At 39.3% G+C, this 16,608-nt stretch overlaps 1 protein-coding gene across 19 annotated transcripts; it reads right to left on the bottom strand.

The window, feature by feature from the left end:
- Positions 1-4,423: 4,423 nt before the first annotated feature.
- LOC146611502 (uncharacterized) lies at positions 4,424-10,910 on the bottom strand. 19 transcript variants are annotated; one of them, XM_085344606.1, is made up of 6 exons: positions 10,703-10,910; positions 8,420-8,582; positions 8,319-8,365; positions 7,239-7,273; positions 5,778-5,950; positions 4,424-5,603 (listed from the first exon to the last, which is right to left on the bottom strand). In XM_085344606.1, the coding sequence occupies exons 1-6, from the start codon at positions 10,908-10,910 to the stop codon at positions 4,424-4,426; spliced, it is 1,806 nt and encodes a 601-aa protein (XP_085200732.1). The 19 variants fall into 19 exon arrangements, with proteins under 19 accessions (XP_085200732.1, XP_085200737.1, XP_085200722.1 ...); XM_085344611.1 differs by lacking the exons at positions 7,239-7,273; positions 8,319-8,365 and adding an exon at positions 7,139-7,194 and having other exon boundaries at positions 4,424-5,388; positions 5,473-5,629; positions 5,660-5,865; positions 8,426-8,582; positions 10,703-10,871; XM_085344596.1 differs by having other exon boundaries at positions 4,424-5,304; positions 5,389-5,964; positions 7,010-7,273; positions 8,319-8,582.
- Between the last annotated feature and the right edge of the window lie 5,698 nt (positions 10,911-16,608).

The following is a 16,608-nucleotide window of genomic DNA, read 5'->3' as shown; positions in this document are numbered from 1 at the left end:
CATTTTAGTTTACACTGTTATGTATGATTAATCTTTTGTTTTCTGAGTTACCTTAGTTGCAGCTGTTCCAGTCCCTTGATTAAGGAGCCAAGAGGTGGAAAAGGGGCAGAGCGAGCTTTAAAGGAAGGCTACAAATTGGTTCACGCCATAACTCAGGACCATGGGGGGGATTGGAGTTCATTATGTTTGGTTTAGTTAGGTTTTGTGTGTTTTACCCCTTTTCCTGTTTTTGTGGGCTGATCAGCCACTATTTAAGTTTCCCCTTTGTCTCATTAAGTTAGGTCAGTTTGTTTGAGTTATCAGTTGTGTTGTTAACTTTGAGTAGAGTTTTGTTAGTTTGACCTCTTTTATGGGCCCAAGATTTTGATTCTTTTTGCATGAGTTAACCAATTATGTTTTTTGGGTTAAATAAAAAATCATTTTTTGGACTTTAACCTGTGCCTAAGTTTCCTTCACTGCTCGGTCCATCACAAAGACGTTGTAGCCGGTGTATCAGAAAAACTCAGGAGAGTTTTCTCCAAGCATGACATCCTGGTGCATTTCAGACCCAGCAACACGCTCAGACAAAAACTGGTTCACCCGAAAGACAAAACGCCAAAACATATGAGTGTACAATGTGGTGTATGCTGTACAGTGCAACGAGGAATGCCGAGACCTCTTCATTGGAGAGACCAAACAGCCACTTCACAAGCGCATGGCACAACATAGAAGAGCCACCTCCACAGGACAAGACTCAGCAGTCCATCTGCATCTTAAGGATAAAGGACACTCTTTCGAGGATGCCAATGTTCACAGTTTGGACAGAGAGGACAGATGGTTTGAAAGAGGAGTGAAAGAAGCCATCTATGTCCACTGTGAGCGACCATCTTTGAACAGAGGCGGGGGTTTACGACACCAACTCTCTGCCATCTATAATCCAGTTTTGAGATCCCTTCCCAGATGCGTTAACGCCCACTCACATCCTTTTTTATTTATTTATTTATTTTTTGTCCCGTTTGGATCTATAGCCATCAGAATTGTTGTCTTAATTGGCCTTAAGAAAGATGCCAAGCAGATTTATTTTACCAAGTGGATCATCATGGCCTTGCCATATTGGTCCATTTGATTGACCTTTATTATAATTATGAATTTATTTTATTTTCAGTTGCTACAAAAGGGACAGACATGACTGGGGGATAGGACAGGGAGAAAGAATGAAAGAAAGAGAGGGAGAGAAAGAAAACCAAAGGGGAGAAGAGACGGGGGGAAGAAAGAAAAAAAAAACCAAACAAACAAAAAAAAAAACACCTGGGTCACCTGTATGGAGAAAAAAAACAGAAGAGAAAGCAAACAACAAAGAGCAACATAATAAAAAAAAAAGCACCATCACAATAAACTAGCTAGCAGTAGATATCAGTACTTACTAAATAATAAACGATAATGTGCAGCACGCAAGATAGAAAGCGCACAATGTGCTTTGAGGCAGCAGCCAAGAAAGCTGTAGTCCACGTCTGTGAATATCCAACACCCACTCACATCCTGGGCCATCTGATCTCAGGAATTCGCATGATAAGGTGGGGCCAGGTTTCACAATGAACTCACCCGAAACTCTGGCTGATTGGGACCCACACCCAGTTTCACACCTTGGCTCAGGCATTTAGAGGATCATCAGGGGGTCCTTTTGTCCCTCTGTGGGGGGTTAGTCCCACTAGGTTTATATCTGGGACTCTCCACCATTTGACCTTAGAACTGAAGAAGCTTCTCGGATGAGAGGTGAAACGTCTTCAAGCAACTTAAAGAAGTCCAGACGCTTTTCTTTGCAAGCTCCTTTGACTAAATACAGGTATGTTACTTTTCCTGGAGGGCAGCCATTTTTAAAAACAAGATGGCAGCTGAAGTGTAAGTCAGACTGTGTCAGACCTTCGTCCCGTAATGATTCTCTCCTTCCTGAAACAGTTCCAGGAACTTCCTGTAAAGCTTCAGGGCCGTGCATGAGTCCTCCGTGCTGTCATGGGTTTCTCCCTGGATGTTGAGGCCTGTGGACATGAAAAAGAATGATCAGAAATTATTCTCCTTTCTTTCTCTCTCAGTCTATCTTCCACAAGCTCTTCTGGAAGCTTTGCTGATTTCAAATAACCCTTATCTTCACCTTACACTCTCTTGTTCGTGAGCATGGAAGAGCCTTTGCCTGCCCTGGATCAATTGTTTGGTCTTTTTCACTTATTTTCCTAACTTAGTAGAGTTGAAATGCCTGCTCAACGAGAGAAAGGTAAGATGACATTTTTCTTGCAGACATGCTTGTGGCTCAAGAAAAAATGAGTATCTGTGTTGCATCATTTAGACATATAATGCTTATGAAACTACACATTGTGAATTCAAGAGGGAAATTTGTGTCACACGCTGAAGAGTATTTCATGGTTCTCATGGAGTGGTCACTTTTATCATGAAAGGCAAATGAAACTATGCGGAGAGCAGCATCTGATGAAGGCAGTAGATTCCATGTTGGTTGGTGGAGAAAGATCCTGAAAGACGTCCACTGTTAAAAATAAGCATAAGTGGAGAGACCTGAGTATGGTTTTCATCTAAAGCTAGTCCACCTTCCAGAGGTCGTCTAACTTCCAGGATTATTAATGGTAAACCAAATCAACAGTCAAGTATCTTTTGTCATTAAGTGTATTTTAAATGAAATTCAGCTTTCTGTTGGCTAAACAGCATATAGTACAATTCAGCACCTGGAAACACAACACTTACCAAAGAATCAGTACAGTGGTAGCTTAAGTCAAAGTGAGCCTGCTCAGCACATCTGTGAAACATCCAGCAAAAATCAGCAGCACAATCACATTCAGCCAAAGAAATATGTCTAGTATCTCGTGAACATGGTGGCAGAGTCTTTTTGGTGGCTGCCACTAATCTTTAGGATAACCTCCCCGATTAACATAAGAGCTGTCTGATCATTTTAAGACTCTGTTAGAAATCAGTTTACTCTGACTGGCTTTCAGCTTTAGCTGTTTCAGCTGTTTTATTGAGTGTTATGTTTTTATTGTGTATTTCTGTGCATGTTTGTTGATATAGTGATCATAAATGTACATTTTTTTATAGCCTGTACAGCAGGTATTTTAAATGAGCTTAAAAAATAACCCTAGTCTTGACTTCTCACTGAGTAACAAAGGCTTCCCCTTAGAGTTGTTTTTCCTGAGCAGTAAAACCTGGGCTGTAAAGAAAACATGGCAGGGAAAAAGAAAAGTGTCTGACTGCTGTCAAGTGCTTTGCAAAAAGTTTTATTATGACAAGTTTTATTCAGTTTAATCAGCAGCTGGATTGAAAACGTTATATTTGCTTGTAGGAGCTGCACTGAGATCAGAATAAACGCTGAATTTGTCTGTGTTGATGTGGTTTGGTCTTAGATTTTTCTTTCTAAGTTTTAAGAGGCGCTGATCTTGACTATTAAAATAATGCAAGAAGCTCTTTTTAGATACTGTTTTATTATATAATTTAATTTATGGTTGATTTTCACATTTGCTTCATTTAAAATGTAAGTGATTCTCTTGCTTCAGACGTTATATCGGTAACAATAATAGATCGTATTAAAGATGGATGTGTTTTAGGTTTTTAATAGTGAAGCTGACACAGAAGTGTCTTAAAGCTGCATTCTTTCTTATGCTACCAAGGGGCAATATCTGGCTGAAAGATTTGTTGTCCTGTCTGAAGTTGTTTGTTTGATGTTGTTTGAAGTTTCCAGATCCAGATGCTCCTTCAGTCCCCACAGTCAAAGCAACTGAGGCACCTCTGAGAGTTAAAAACGGTCTTTCAATGTGCAGCTGTTCTCAGAGGTGTTACAATAAGGACTTCACCAAGTTCAGTGGAGTTAGAAGTTCACATGAATTTAGCAAGTTAGTTTCAACCTAAATATGATAAACCATGTTCTAACTAAAATGTACAGCTCTACCCTCATCATACGACAGGGAGAAGACACCAAAAACCAATATCACTCACTCATGAAAGGGAACAGCCATGGAATTTATCCATCAGGGTCAACTTTATTTAGCATCAGTAGGAATTTGAATAATGGAGGAACCTTCATTTGATTTTAATGTTATTGAAACACAAAAACTCCCAGGGCTTATGTGGCTGGTAAATTAGCCAACTAAATTAGCTAACTATAAAATTATAGCTTGCAAAAATGATTGCTAGCTAAACCATATCCTTTTATTCTCTTAACTTGTGTTTTATGCAGTCACCAACACATTGAAAAAACACAAAAGTCTCCTTTCTGCAACGTTACAAGCTGTCAGGAGAGATATGTTGAATTTTAACATCCTCCTGGATGTCCAGCAGTTGGTTGTCCTGTCAACCGCAGCATAAACAATGTGGCCGAGAGAGGAAGCAGGAAAGAAAAAGAAAAAAAAAAAAAGGAAAGAAAAAACCCCACGTTGCATGTGACAACTTAGTTCAAGCTATTCTGCTTCTTCACAATACGGTTATCTTCAGAGAAGGGGAGATAGTGTGTTTTGAATGTTGATGAGGTAGCAAATCTTTTCTCACAGGTGCTACAAGAATGCGGCTTTTCACCTGTGTGAATTCTCATGTGTCTTTTGAATGTTGATGAGGAAGCAAATCTTTTCTCACAGGTGCTACAAGAATACGGCTTCTCACCTGTGTGAATTCTCATGTGTGTTTTGAATGTTGATGAGGCAGCAAATCTTTTCTCACAGGTGCTACAAGAATACGGCTTTTCACCTGTGTGAATTCTCATGTGTGTTTTGAATGTTGATGAGGTAGCAAATCTTTTCTCACAGGTGCTACAAGAATACGGCTTCTCACCTGTGTGAACTCTCATGTGTCTTTTGAATGTTGATGAGGAAGCAAATCTTTTCTCACAGGTGCTACAAGAATACGGCTTCTCACCTGTGTGAACTCTCATGTGTCTTTTGAATGTTGATGAGGAAGCAAATCTTTTCTCACAGGTGCTACAAGAATATGGCTTCTCACCTGTGTGAATTCTCATGTGTGTTTTGAATGTTGCTAAGTCAGCAAAACTTTTCCCACAGGTGCTACAAGAATACGGTTTCTCACCTGTGTGAATTCTCTTGTGTTTTTTCAATGTTGATAAGTCAGTAAATCTTTTCCCACAGGTGCTACAGGAATACGGCTTCTCACCTGTGTGAATTCTATTGTGTCTTTTGAATGTTGATGAGGAAGCAAATCTTTTCCCACAGGTACTACAAGGGTACGGCTTCTCACCTGTGTGAACTCTCATGTGTGTTTTGAATGTTGATGAGGCAGCAAATCTTTTCCCACAGGTGCTACAGGAATACGGCTTCTCACCTGTGTGAATTCTCGTATGTTTTTTGACTTCTAATGAAGTAGCAAATGTTTTCCCACAGGTGCCACAAGAATACGGCTTCTCACCTTTGTGAATTCTCTTGTGTTTTTTGAATGTTGATAAGTCAGCAAATCTTTTCCCACAGGTGCTACAGGAATACGGCTTTTCACCTGTGTGAACTCTTAGATGTGTAATCATATTGTATTCATCCTGTAAAGTTTTTCCACACACTTCACATTGTACAGACTTGTTCTTTGTGTCCGTTCTACTTTTACTCGATGACACAGGAAGGTTGTCTACTCTTTGACTGTGACGTCTCTCATTCAGCTCTGTATTTCTAGTAGTTCCTGAGACCACATGCTGACTTTTTTCATTATCTCGGGTCTCTGCTTCAGGAGAGCTGTGAGAAAGGAGCTGCTCACTGTTTGGTTCTGGTTTACTGTAGGCACTTTCCTCATAAGCGGGTGTCACCATGAAGGTATCAGCCTCCTGCTTCAGCCCAAGCTGCTCTCCCTTCTGACTGCTGCCAAGTTCCTCCTTTTCCTCTTTAATCTGTGGATTCTCTGGTTTCTCCTGGTTCAGACTGGAGTTCCTCTCCTGGTTACAGACCTGCTGGTCTGTAAGAACCTCCTCTTCCTCAAAAGCATGCTGCTGTAGGGCATCTGAATGCACAAAGGGGAAAAGATGATAGTAAAACAAACATTTGAGAAAATATTTACTGGTCTGAACCATTAGCAGGTCTCTACATAGTGAGCCTGTTGCTCACATATACCACTAAAATTAAAGTCTACAAACGGGACAAATTATTTGGGCACTGATGCAAATGTTTAGTTCTGACACTCTTATTAGCAAATTTCAAAGTTCAGCTTCTTATGTCTTTGATATATAAAATAAATAGATGTTGTTTTTTGTTAAATGAATGTGGATGTCTGAATTGGCCGCAGTTACAAGAAGGCATGCTGGGGAAGAGCTCTCTTACACAGTAGTAACCGTTTTGGCTGTGCTTGAAATGCCATGAAAACACTCTTCTTGTCTAACAAATTTAACTTTAGAAACTCTGAATTCCATATTTTCCAAAACAGAATAGAAATATTTATTCATATTACCCAGACCTGTAAACTGTTCAAATTTACCATTTCCATGCTGCAGAGGAAACATAATTCTTTAACTTAAACTGATAACAGAACAAAATGAAACTTGTGTTGTTGACTTTGTGTCTCTGTGTAGATTTGGTCTGACCAGTGAGTGGAAATTTGAAACCCAGATGTTTCACGTCTTTCATTCTGGTGAATTTTTACGTACTAATTTTCACCGTTTTGCACAGGTTAATGGTGGAAATGTGTTTAAATAAAGAACAGAAAATCAGGCTGAAGAGATTCATTCATGTTGCTTATTACTTTTTGACCTTCAATTCTCTGACAGTTCATCAGTCTGTCGGAGGGTCAACACAGAAACACAGACAACTATTCACACTCATATTCACACCTATGAGCAATTTAAAATCACCAACTAACCTAACCCGGCTGTTCGTATGTCTCTGGATAGTGAACAAGGGGAGAACATGCAAACTCCACACAGAAAGGCTTGGCTACTTGGTAGAGTCAAACTCAGGACCTTGTTGCTGTGAGGCAACAGTGCTAACCACTGGTCCACTGAGCTGTCTGTGAGTTATATTCACTTTTATTAAATCAACATAGTTTTACATACCTATTCTGTGTAACTTTATCACAGGTTTCCAGATGGTCTCCAGCAGTCTGAGCTGCTTTTTATCAGTCCAGACAATAATGCCTTCAGCCTCCTGCTTCAGCCCAAGCTGCTCTCCCTTCTGACTGCTGCCAAGTTCCTCCTTTTCCTCTTTAATCTGCGGAGTCTCTGGGTCCTCTTGGTCCAGACTGGAGTTCCTCTCCTGGTTACAGACCTGCTGGTCTGTAAGAACCTCCTCTTCCTCAAAAGCATGCTGCTGTAGGGCATCTGAATGCACAAAGGGGAAAAGATGATAGTAAAACAAACATTTGAGAAAATATTTACTGGTCTGAACCATTAGCAGGTCTCTACATAGTGAGCCTGTTGCTCACATATACCACTAAAATTAAAGTCTACAAACGGGACAAATTATTTGGGCACTGATGCAAATGTTTAGTTCTGACACTCTTATTAGCAAATTTCAAAGTTCAGCTTCTTATGTCTTTGATATATAAAATAAATAGATGTTGTTTTTTGTTAAATGAATGTGGATGTCTGAATTGGCCGCAGTTACAAGAAGGCATGCTGGGGAAGAGCTCTCTTACACAGTAGTAACCGTTTTGGCTGTGCTTGAAATGCCATGAAAACACTCTTCTTGTCTAACAAATTTAACTTTAGAAACTCTGAATTCCATATTTTCCAAAACAGAATAGAAATATTTATTCATATTACCCAGACCTGTAAACTGTTCAAATGTACCATTTCCATGCTGCAGAGGAAACATAATTCTTTAACTTAAACTGATAACAGAACAAAATGAAACTTGTGTTGTTGACTTTGTGTCTCTGTGTAGATTTGGTCTGACCAGTGAGTGGAAATTTGAAACCCAGATGTTTCACGTCTTTCATTCTGGTGAATTTTTACGTACTAATTTTCACCGTTTTGCACAGGTTAATGGTGGAAATGTGTTTAAATAAAGAACAGAAAATCAGGCTGAAGAGATTCATTCATGTTGCTTATTACTTTTTGACCTTCAATTCTCTGACAGTTCATCAGTCTGTCGGAGGGTCAACACAGAAACACAGACAACTATTCACACTCATATTCACACCTATGAGCAATTTAAAATCACCAACTAACCTAACCCGGCTGTTCGTATGTCTCTGGATAGTGAACAAGGGGAGAACATGCAAACTCCACACAGAAAGGCTTGGCTACTTGGTAGAGTCAAACTCAGGACCTTGTTGCTGTGAGGCAACAGTGCTAACCACTGGTCCACTGAGCTGTCTGTGAGTTATATTCACTTTTATTAAATCAACATAGTTTTACATACCTATTCTGTGTAACTTTATCACAGGTTTCCAGATGGTCTCCAGCAGTCTGAGCTGCTTTTTATCAGTCCAGACAATAATGCCTTCAGCCTCCTGCTTCAGCCCAAGCTGCTCTCCCTTCTGACTGCTGCCAAGTTCCTCCTTTTCCTCTTTAATCTGCGGAGTCTCTGGGTCCTCTTGGTCCAGACTGGAGTTCCTCTCCTGGTTACAGACCTGCTGCTCATCCAGATCCTCCTCTTCCTTACAGTCATGTTGTTTTGGGAGGTCTTGAGGAATAAAGAAACACAAGAACAATAATCACTATTGTGTGATAGAAAAACTATATATTTTTTATATTTAGTGATTGTTACGGCCCTAGCAGGGCCTCCTCCTGAAGGTGAGCTCTGGGCCAGAGTGCCATGTGAGTGGTTACAGCTAGTGAGCTGAGAGTTTGTGGTGTTTGCCGCTAGTGAGCTGTGTTATTGTGGTTTGCAGCTAGTGAGCTGCTCTTTCTTTTTGGCTTATGTTTTACTTTATTGACCAACGCCTGAGTTTTGTTTGTTTTCTTAAATGGTGATAGCGGCTCTTTTAGTTGAGCTACTTTAATAAAACTGTTTAATTTAACCCGTTTGCCTCCTTAACTCTTTTTTCCTCACCCGGACACTTTTTGTTACTTCCCCCTCACCACCTAGACCCCTCAGGGGAACATAACAGTGATATAAAAACTAATATTTTTAAAAGCATGAATCAAAAACCAAGAAATGGTGATCAGCCTATCATATGACCCATTACGAGCCCCACGCACACGCACGCTCAGGGAAATAGTTGTGCACACTCACAGCAAGGATCCTCACTGTGAGCAAAGACACAAAGTTCACCAAACTAAAATGCAATGTGACCACCATGAAAACATCAGTGTGTGTAAGGAAGAGGACTCCCTTACTGTATTTATTTATATTGTATTGTCTGTATAGCACTTTAGAGCACACCTTTCACGTTATTAAAAGCACCTTATCAAGCAATTTATGAGCATTGCACTTTAAGCATGGATTTGCACACAAGAAGTTTAAATATTTGTTGACTATTTATTGGGAATTTTAGGGTCAGTTGGTGGCCTTGTTTCAGATCCTGCACAGCTGTTCCTCGTCAAGGAATGTGGTGGTTGTCTGTCAGGAGAGAAGAATGGTGATTGAGATTGTGATTAAGGTTTACCAATAAGGAAAACTAAGGCAAATGTGTGTGTGAAATCTAGGGATAAAAGTGGTGCAAATAAGTGTTTGTAAGTTAATGATTACTCACCTTTCTTGCCTGTGTCTTCTTCAAGGTGTTTGGGCAAATGTTTCCCCTGGGGTCCAGACACCATTTAAAGGTTCCGGGAGAGACCATTGGTAAAGAGAGTGTGGTGAATCTTTTTGTGCTTGGGTTTCTGGGTTTTTATAATATTGGGTTTGGGGTAACATTAAAGTGTGAAATATTTATTAATATGTAAATGTGAAAATGTATTTATGTATTTATTTATTCTTATTGATATATTGTGTACTGTGGTGGAAGGTTGGGATTTAAGAATTGACCTGAGAGTGGAATAATGGTTAAGTCTGTGACAGCTGAACATATTTAAGGCTGCCAGTTGTCATTAGAGGGTGGATTTTTTTTTGTGCTGTGCAGAAGCTCGACAAGTTAATTGTTGTAAGGAGAGCCATACAGCAAATAAATACTTTGTTCCACTACACTTGCCTTGGTCTGTCTCACTGTGTTTCCAGCCGCTAAGGGCTGCCCTGTTACAGTGTGTAAAATCCTTTTTTAAATGAAACTTCACTTCAACTTCAGAGAAGGCTGTTAACAACTTGTTAAATGTGTATTCCGCTGACATCTAACTATATTTTACTGCACAATCTCAGTGTTTACAGATGATCTAAAACACTAATGCCTGATGTACTCAACATTGGAATCTGTTAGAGAAAAAATTGAAATAAATAAATGAATTAAAATGTATTAAAACCTAACCTATCAGTGACCATCGACCTGCACCAGTTCAACATAGTCCATCACTGAACATTGAACTACAGCACTGATAAATTCAATTTATTTATTTATATAGCGCCAAATCACAACAACAGTCGCCTCAAGGCACTTTATATTGTACAGTGGATTCTACAATAACAAATACAGAGAAAAACCCAAAAATCATATGACCCCCTTTGAGTGAGCACTTTGGCGACAGTAGGAAGGAAAAACTCCCTTTTAACAGGAAGAAACCGCCGGCAGAACCAGGCTCAGGGAGGGGCCGGGCCATCTGCTGCGACCGATTGGGATGAGCAAAGGATACCCAGTTTAACATATTCTAGTAAAGCTAATCATACTGAAGAATCTCAGCTTCAACAGCACATTGTTAAAAACATGTCCATACCTATGATGTGTGAGTTTCTGTCAGGTTTCCGGTTGATATCCTGTCTGCGTAGACGGTTGATCTCCTCCTCATACTGGATGATGGTTTTTTGAACCTCTGAGAAGATTTCTTCATAAACAGCAGTTAGTCTCTCCTTGATGAACTCTCTCAGATACTGTACTGAACTCATTGCTGCTTCAACTGAGACTGGGCGGATCAATACAAGCATCAATAGAAGTGACACAGATGTTAATATTGGTATCAGATCCACACTAACTTGACGGGATCAATACTTTAGCTTCTGTCTCTTCTCTAGGTTCAGTCCGCTTCTTCAGCAGCAGCTATGTCTGCAAACACACTGCTCCACTACCACAGTAGTGCTGTCCTCCTCCCTTCTTCTTTGGGGGTTGATGGCGTTTGACATATCAGCTTACAGATGCATTTATCCCACCTTCTGGACTGGAGTGTGAACAGGAGAATAGCAGGGAAGACAATTATATTGTTTCATCAGTCTTATAATTCAATACTACAATTTTCCATTTACGCCTAGATTTCTGGGTTTAATGTTTTCCATAACACGTTGTATGCCTGTATTAACCCTTGTCTGGCCCTTAAAAATGCATCCTTTTACGGCCCTGGGGACCAAAAATGGTCCCGCCCCAAAAAGTGCAATAAAAAGATTATATATTCATATTTTTTTCCACTTTAAATTGGGCGAAGCCGCTGCTGCACGCCGGAAATGAGGCTTCATTTCCCGTGTTGTGCCAAAAAGTGATTGTCTGCCAAAAACTGATTTCCAATGTTTCTGTGTATTTTTTATGTGTAATATCTTTACGTATGTTCGTAAATAGACTTCGGTGAACAGGGTTTACAAAGGGGTTATATAGAGAATTAAAACAATATCTGTTTTTCAAGTATCTTTACAACTCTCTGCTATTGTACTTACATTATAACCAATCCGGTCCTTTATCCCCACTTAAAATATTTTTACAGAAATATTGTAATATTTGCTGCCATTTCTGCTGTCCTCTTGGCCAACTTACTCTTACAAAAGGCATTTTTAATGTTAATGAGATTTTTTTTAACTGTTTAAATAAAGGTTATATAAAAGTCACTGCCAAAAACTGATTGCGGCTTCTACCTTGTTACACGAATGTTGTTTGTGGCTCAAGATGACTTTATGTCATCCATGAGGGATGCATTTGACATATGTTTCACATATTATAGCCCAACAAGTTACTTATAGCAGTTTAAATACGAGCAATCAGTTTTTGGCAAATACCGGAAATCAGTTTTTGGCAGACAATCACTTTTTGGCACAACACCCGCCTGTCTGTGCAAGCAGCCCGCTGTTTTCCAGCAGGGATCAAATGTGGAGCAAGGGCGCCACCCGGTGGACAAATAAAAAAATTACAACTCTAAGGCCTCTTCTACAAAACAAAAACGAAACCTAAGCCGTCACCCAGATGTTAACGGTAATAATTCTGCAGTGAAAAATAGCGTTTATAATGGAAGTCAATGGGCCAAAAATGGTCCCTAGGGCTCTAAGGGGATGTGTATTGTTAGCTTAGCCACTGAAGCTAATTTAAGGAAGTCAGACTTGAATTTTGAAATGAAATTATGCCAAACTTTTTTTTAGAGAATTTGGCTATATTCCATTCAACACAGTGCAAATGGCTTGTAACCGAAAAACTAAAGGGACCAAAAATGGTCCCAGGGCCTAAGAAGGTCTCCCACCGTGCTTATTTATTGGTGTTGCTGCTGAATCTGGTTCCACTCACCAAACGACGGCCATTCTGGATTTTATGATCACTTGAAATCCCTCCTCCCGTTATCTTATTTCACCTCTACATCATCTCTCCCGCCATCTACTTCTGCTCTCCTTTCACTTCCGTCACATCACTTTCCCGCCTGCTGTCCAGTCACAGCCTAACCGGCCAACCGCGCCCCTCCCCCTCCACTCCTGCTCTGCTGTGAGTTGTTGTTGTGTGGCCAAGAGACTAAACAGACGCCTTTGTTTGTTTGTTTTTGGTTTACAAAACTTATAGAGACAGTGTAAACAGGTCCGTACAACAAACCTGCGACATTACCCACAAACTGAAAGGTTAAGAAATACACTTTATTAACCTTGTTATTGATACAGTATTTATTACAGGTGCTCCATGCATTCTCCTGCTGTATATCATTAAGCAGGGCTGCCCGTTTGTCACCTATTCTGTTCGTAATTATTTTTATGGACAGAATTTCTGGGCGTAGCCAAGTGGCGGAAGACTTTCACTTGGGTGGTCTCAAAATCTCATCTCTGCTTTTCGTAGTTGATGTGGTTCTTTGGCTTCGTCGAGTGATGGCCTCTGGCTCGCACTGGAACGGTTCGCAGCCGAGTGTGAAGCGGTGGGAATGAGAATCAGCACCAAATCTGAGGCCATGATCCTCAACAGGTGGTGTGCCAAAAAGTGATTGTCTGCCAGAAAGTTGCTTATAAAGCTGCAGCGCCCAGATTACGCACGTTGACAGCTACTTCCGTGCGACTGATTATGAAAAAACAACAACATTTATGCATTTGTTATTAGACACAGGTATGCAGTTATGAAACTTTAACGTTTCTTGTAACCGAATTATGACGCTTGTCAGAAGTTTGCTTTCAGTGTGTAGCGCAGTCACGAATAACTACACGCATGAAATAATTAATGCCTACAGGTTTAGTATATATACTCTCGTTTATTATATTTGTTTTAGTATTTTATATTTCATATGCATTCATTTTGTTTTCTTTGTTCTTTTTAAACATACTGTAAGAAGTTTGTAAGAATAAATCATTCCCATTGCCATACACGGGAGGTAACTCTAAAGGTGGTGGAAATTACGGCGGCTGGCTCGAGTACATAATGTCAGTGGCACAGGAAGGGCGACAGTATTGAGTGACCTCAAAGTGATAGTGCAGTAATGCGCCGAAAAGGATGCCAGTTGCCGTTAAGCACCGAAGAAGAAGGGGGGAAAAACACTCGAGTTGGTATGAAGGAGCAAAAATGTCGCGATTAAGAAATATTTTTTCTTATTCTAAATTGAAAGAAAACATGTCCAAAAGAACTCAAAGACAGAGAAAACTTTCCGGAAGCTATATAGAAGGGTAAAATGGCCTGGGTGTAGGACCAAGTTCGTCTAGAGCCTCTAAACAAGAGTAATTCACTTTTTTTAAATAAAAAAATGGCAACTTTGCTAAAGCTAAGTTTCGTCTTTGTGTTAATTATTTTTTTAATTATATTATAATTTAAAATTATTGTTTTTGATTGTCAAAAAGACTTCTGAATTATCAGTTGGTTTCTTTTTACTCAGTTCAACAAACTTCACTATTATTCATTAAAGTTCTGCATTCTACATTTATAAAATAACTTTTATCCTCAAAGTATGCAAGGTTTTATTGTTATTAATTATTATTTTGGGGGCGGGCGGGGGCTGAAAAACGCAACACTTTTGTACAAACACAAACACTGCAAGAAATCTACAGTGAGGGGAAAAAGTTTGACTGGAAGAACCTAACGCTAGAGTTGTAGAAATATCTTGGACTTCTACTATACATGGCTGTCATACGGCTACAGATATTTTGCTATGTATAACGTTAGTGTTTCTGAAAATCCTAAAAAAAATCTATTTATTAACAAAATAAACTAATAGACTTTATTATATTTTATAGTTTTAAAATTGGATAACAACTGACTTGAACATAATATGAAAAAATGTGTTTTCACCATGGGAACACTGGGAACATTGATTGCTTTAATAAAGTTATCTATATTTTTATTTTCGTACTTTCCATTTGTATTTAGATGGGGCGATGCATGGCAGATTCTCTGATGTTTCTCTGTTTCTACCTGTACTGATGCTAGCACGACTAAAACTAGCCAAGCAGCATTAAATATGTGAAGCAAGGCAGAAGGATATACTCATAAAATGAACAGAATCATGAGAATATAACACCACAACACTGCAAATGTAACAAAAATATGTCAGTATCAACTGGTATGTTATTTAAAATCTATATGAACACTCAACAGCTTATGCTCCGCGGCTGTTGAGTGACCCCTCATCTGGGACTCTCCTCAGCTCTTTCTGGGATAGTGGTGCTGCAGCCCCTCTTTTAGTCTTCCTTGGTCTCTTGTGTTCTGAGGGTCTCTGGATGTCTGGAGTTTTGATCTCCTCCATACCTGCTTCATGCCCTGGTGGACGGGGCTGTGGCCCCCCCACACCCTCTAACAGATCATTACATGGAACCTTTTAAATACAAGCGCGCTCATGCTCACAGGTGTACACACGGGTGCTCATACACACAAACTACACCCTTTTTGGCTCCTACCTTAAAGCACACTGTGCGCTGTCGATCTTACGTGCTGCACAGTAATGTTTAACATTTAGTATTTACTGTTATATTCCCATAGATCATCGTGATGTTGTTTATTCTATTGCTCTAGTCTTCTTCTGCTTCTTTTCTTTTTTCTTTCTCAACAGGTGATCCAGGAAAAGAAAAAGAGAAAAAAAAGGACACAAAGACAAAGGTGATGAAGCAGATTTTCATTGTCTTTTCTCTCTATCTCTTTTCTCCTTTTTCTTTCCCTCTCCTTCTGTTAACTTTCTTCTGAACTTTTCTTTTTGTTTTTCTTTCCCGTCCACGAGTCTGGCCTGATTACAATAACTTAGAATAAAAATAAGTAATAAAGATCAAATAAACTATGACAATCAAGTGGACCAGTATAGCAAAAGGCCCACTTGGGAAAGTAAATCTGTTGGGCATTTTTCTTGGCCTTCAGACAATAATTCTGATTGCTACAGTGCCAGACAGGACACACACACACACACACACACACACAAAAAGACTATGACATTAGAGGTTTTGTGCTTTGAAGTGATTGGTTACATGTCAATGGAACAGCCTTTGAGCTTTAAGTTATCTCATGTGATGCCATCACAAGCTTTTCTTTTGATGTGTGTTGATTGGAAGTATTGCAAAATAGTTGATTATATAATTATATAATTATAAAATAATAATTGTCCAGAAATAGGCTTTTAAAGGCTTTTATTTTTTTTAGTATATGCTGAATTAACAGTATAAGAGCCTCTCTACCAGAGTATCACTAAAATATAAAGCAAAATAAAACGTTTAAAGGAAAACATGAGGTTTAATAAATGCTTAGGGTTCCCCCCCCCCCCCCCCCCCCAATTGAATGCTTTCTTTTAATGACATCGTTAACATTTCTCAACAAAAACACATGAAAGTATCACGGATAATTCAACAATAAAATCGCTTCATGTTGTGGCCATCACACAGTGTTTTCCAAAGTGATTCACGAGCTGAAAGTGCGCAGATTTAACGTATATAATCCTTTGTTAGGTTTATTATTTTCATTTCACACGTAAAACACATTTATAGATTCATCCACCACTCCACCACTGTTAGTTTTGGATGCGCTCGGCTCCAACCAATCAGACCAATTTATGCAGACGGCGCACTAATCCCGTAACTGCACACTACCCATAATCCTCAAACGCCGTTGCTATAGAAATGAAGATAACAACAGCTTGGTGCTACCCGTTATTCCTTTATTTACTCTAAAATAATAACCAGCGATAATACGAAAATAAACTGGCCCAGTGTTTAATTATGTAATTACAAATTGCAAATTTTATTTTTTTATTTTATTTTTTACAAATTGCAATATTTATCTACAGCGCGCCTTTAGTGACATGTCAACAGATCTTAAGCAAGGCGATTGGATGGTTTTTACTGCAATGCATCTTGGGAGTCGTAGTAAATGTATCTTTCAACTCACGGTCCTGCAGCGAATCTTTCGACTCGACACGAGGCAGATCCTAGCTAAGTAAGTTGTAATAAACTGTGGGTAATTTGCATGTTAAACTGATATTAAACTTGAAAT

Source organism: Diplotaxodon limnothrissa, linkage group LG20 (genome assembly GCF_057381915.1).
Source record: "Diplotaxodon limnothrissa isolate DT_005_m linkage group LG20, D_limnothrissa_male_GT1.1, whole genome shotgun sequence".
NCBI lineage: Eukaryota > Metazoa > Chordata > Actinopteri > Cichliformes > Cichlidae > Diplotaxodon > Diplotaxodon limnothrissa.
This window is presented reverse-complemented; position numbering and strand designations above follow the sequence as displayed.

Bases quoted from the DNA above. Each gene is read 5' to 3' on its own strand.
- LOC146611502 (XM_085344595.1), bottom strand. From the start codon at position 10,910: ATGCTTGTATTGATCCGCCCAGTCTCAGTTGAAGCAGCAATGAGTTCA. The intron at 7,274-8,318 runs GTATGTAAAACT...TTGTGCATTCAG, and splicing joins GATAAAGTTACACAGAATAG to ATGCCCTACAGCAGCATGCT. The intron at 5,965-7,009 runs GTATGTAAAACT...TTGTGCATTCAG, and splicing joins GATAAAGTTACACAGAATAG to ATGCCCTACAGCAGCATGCT.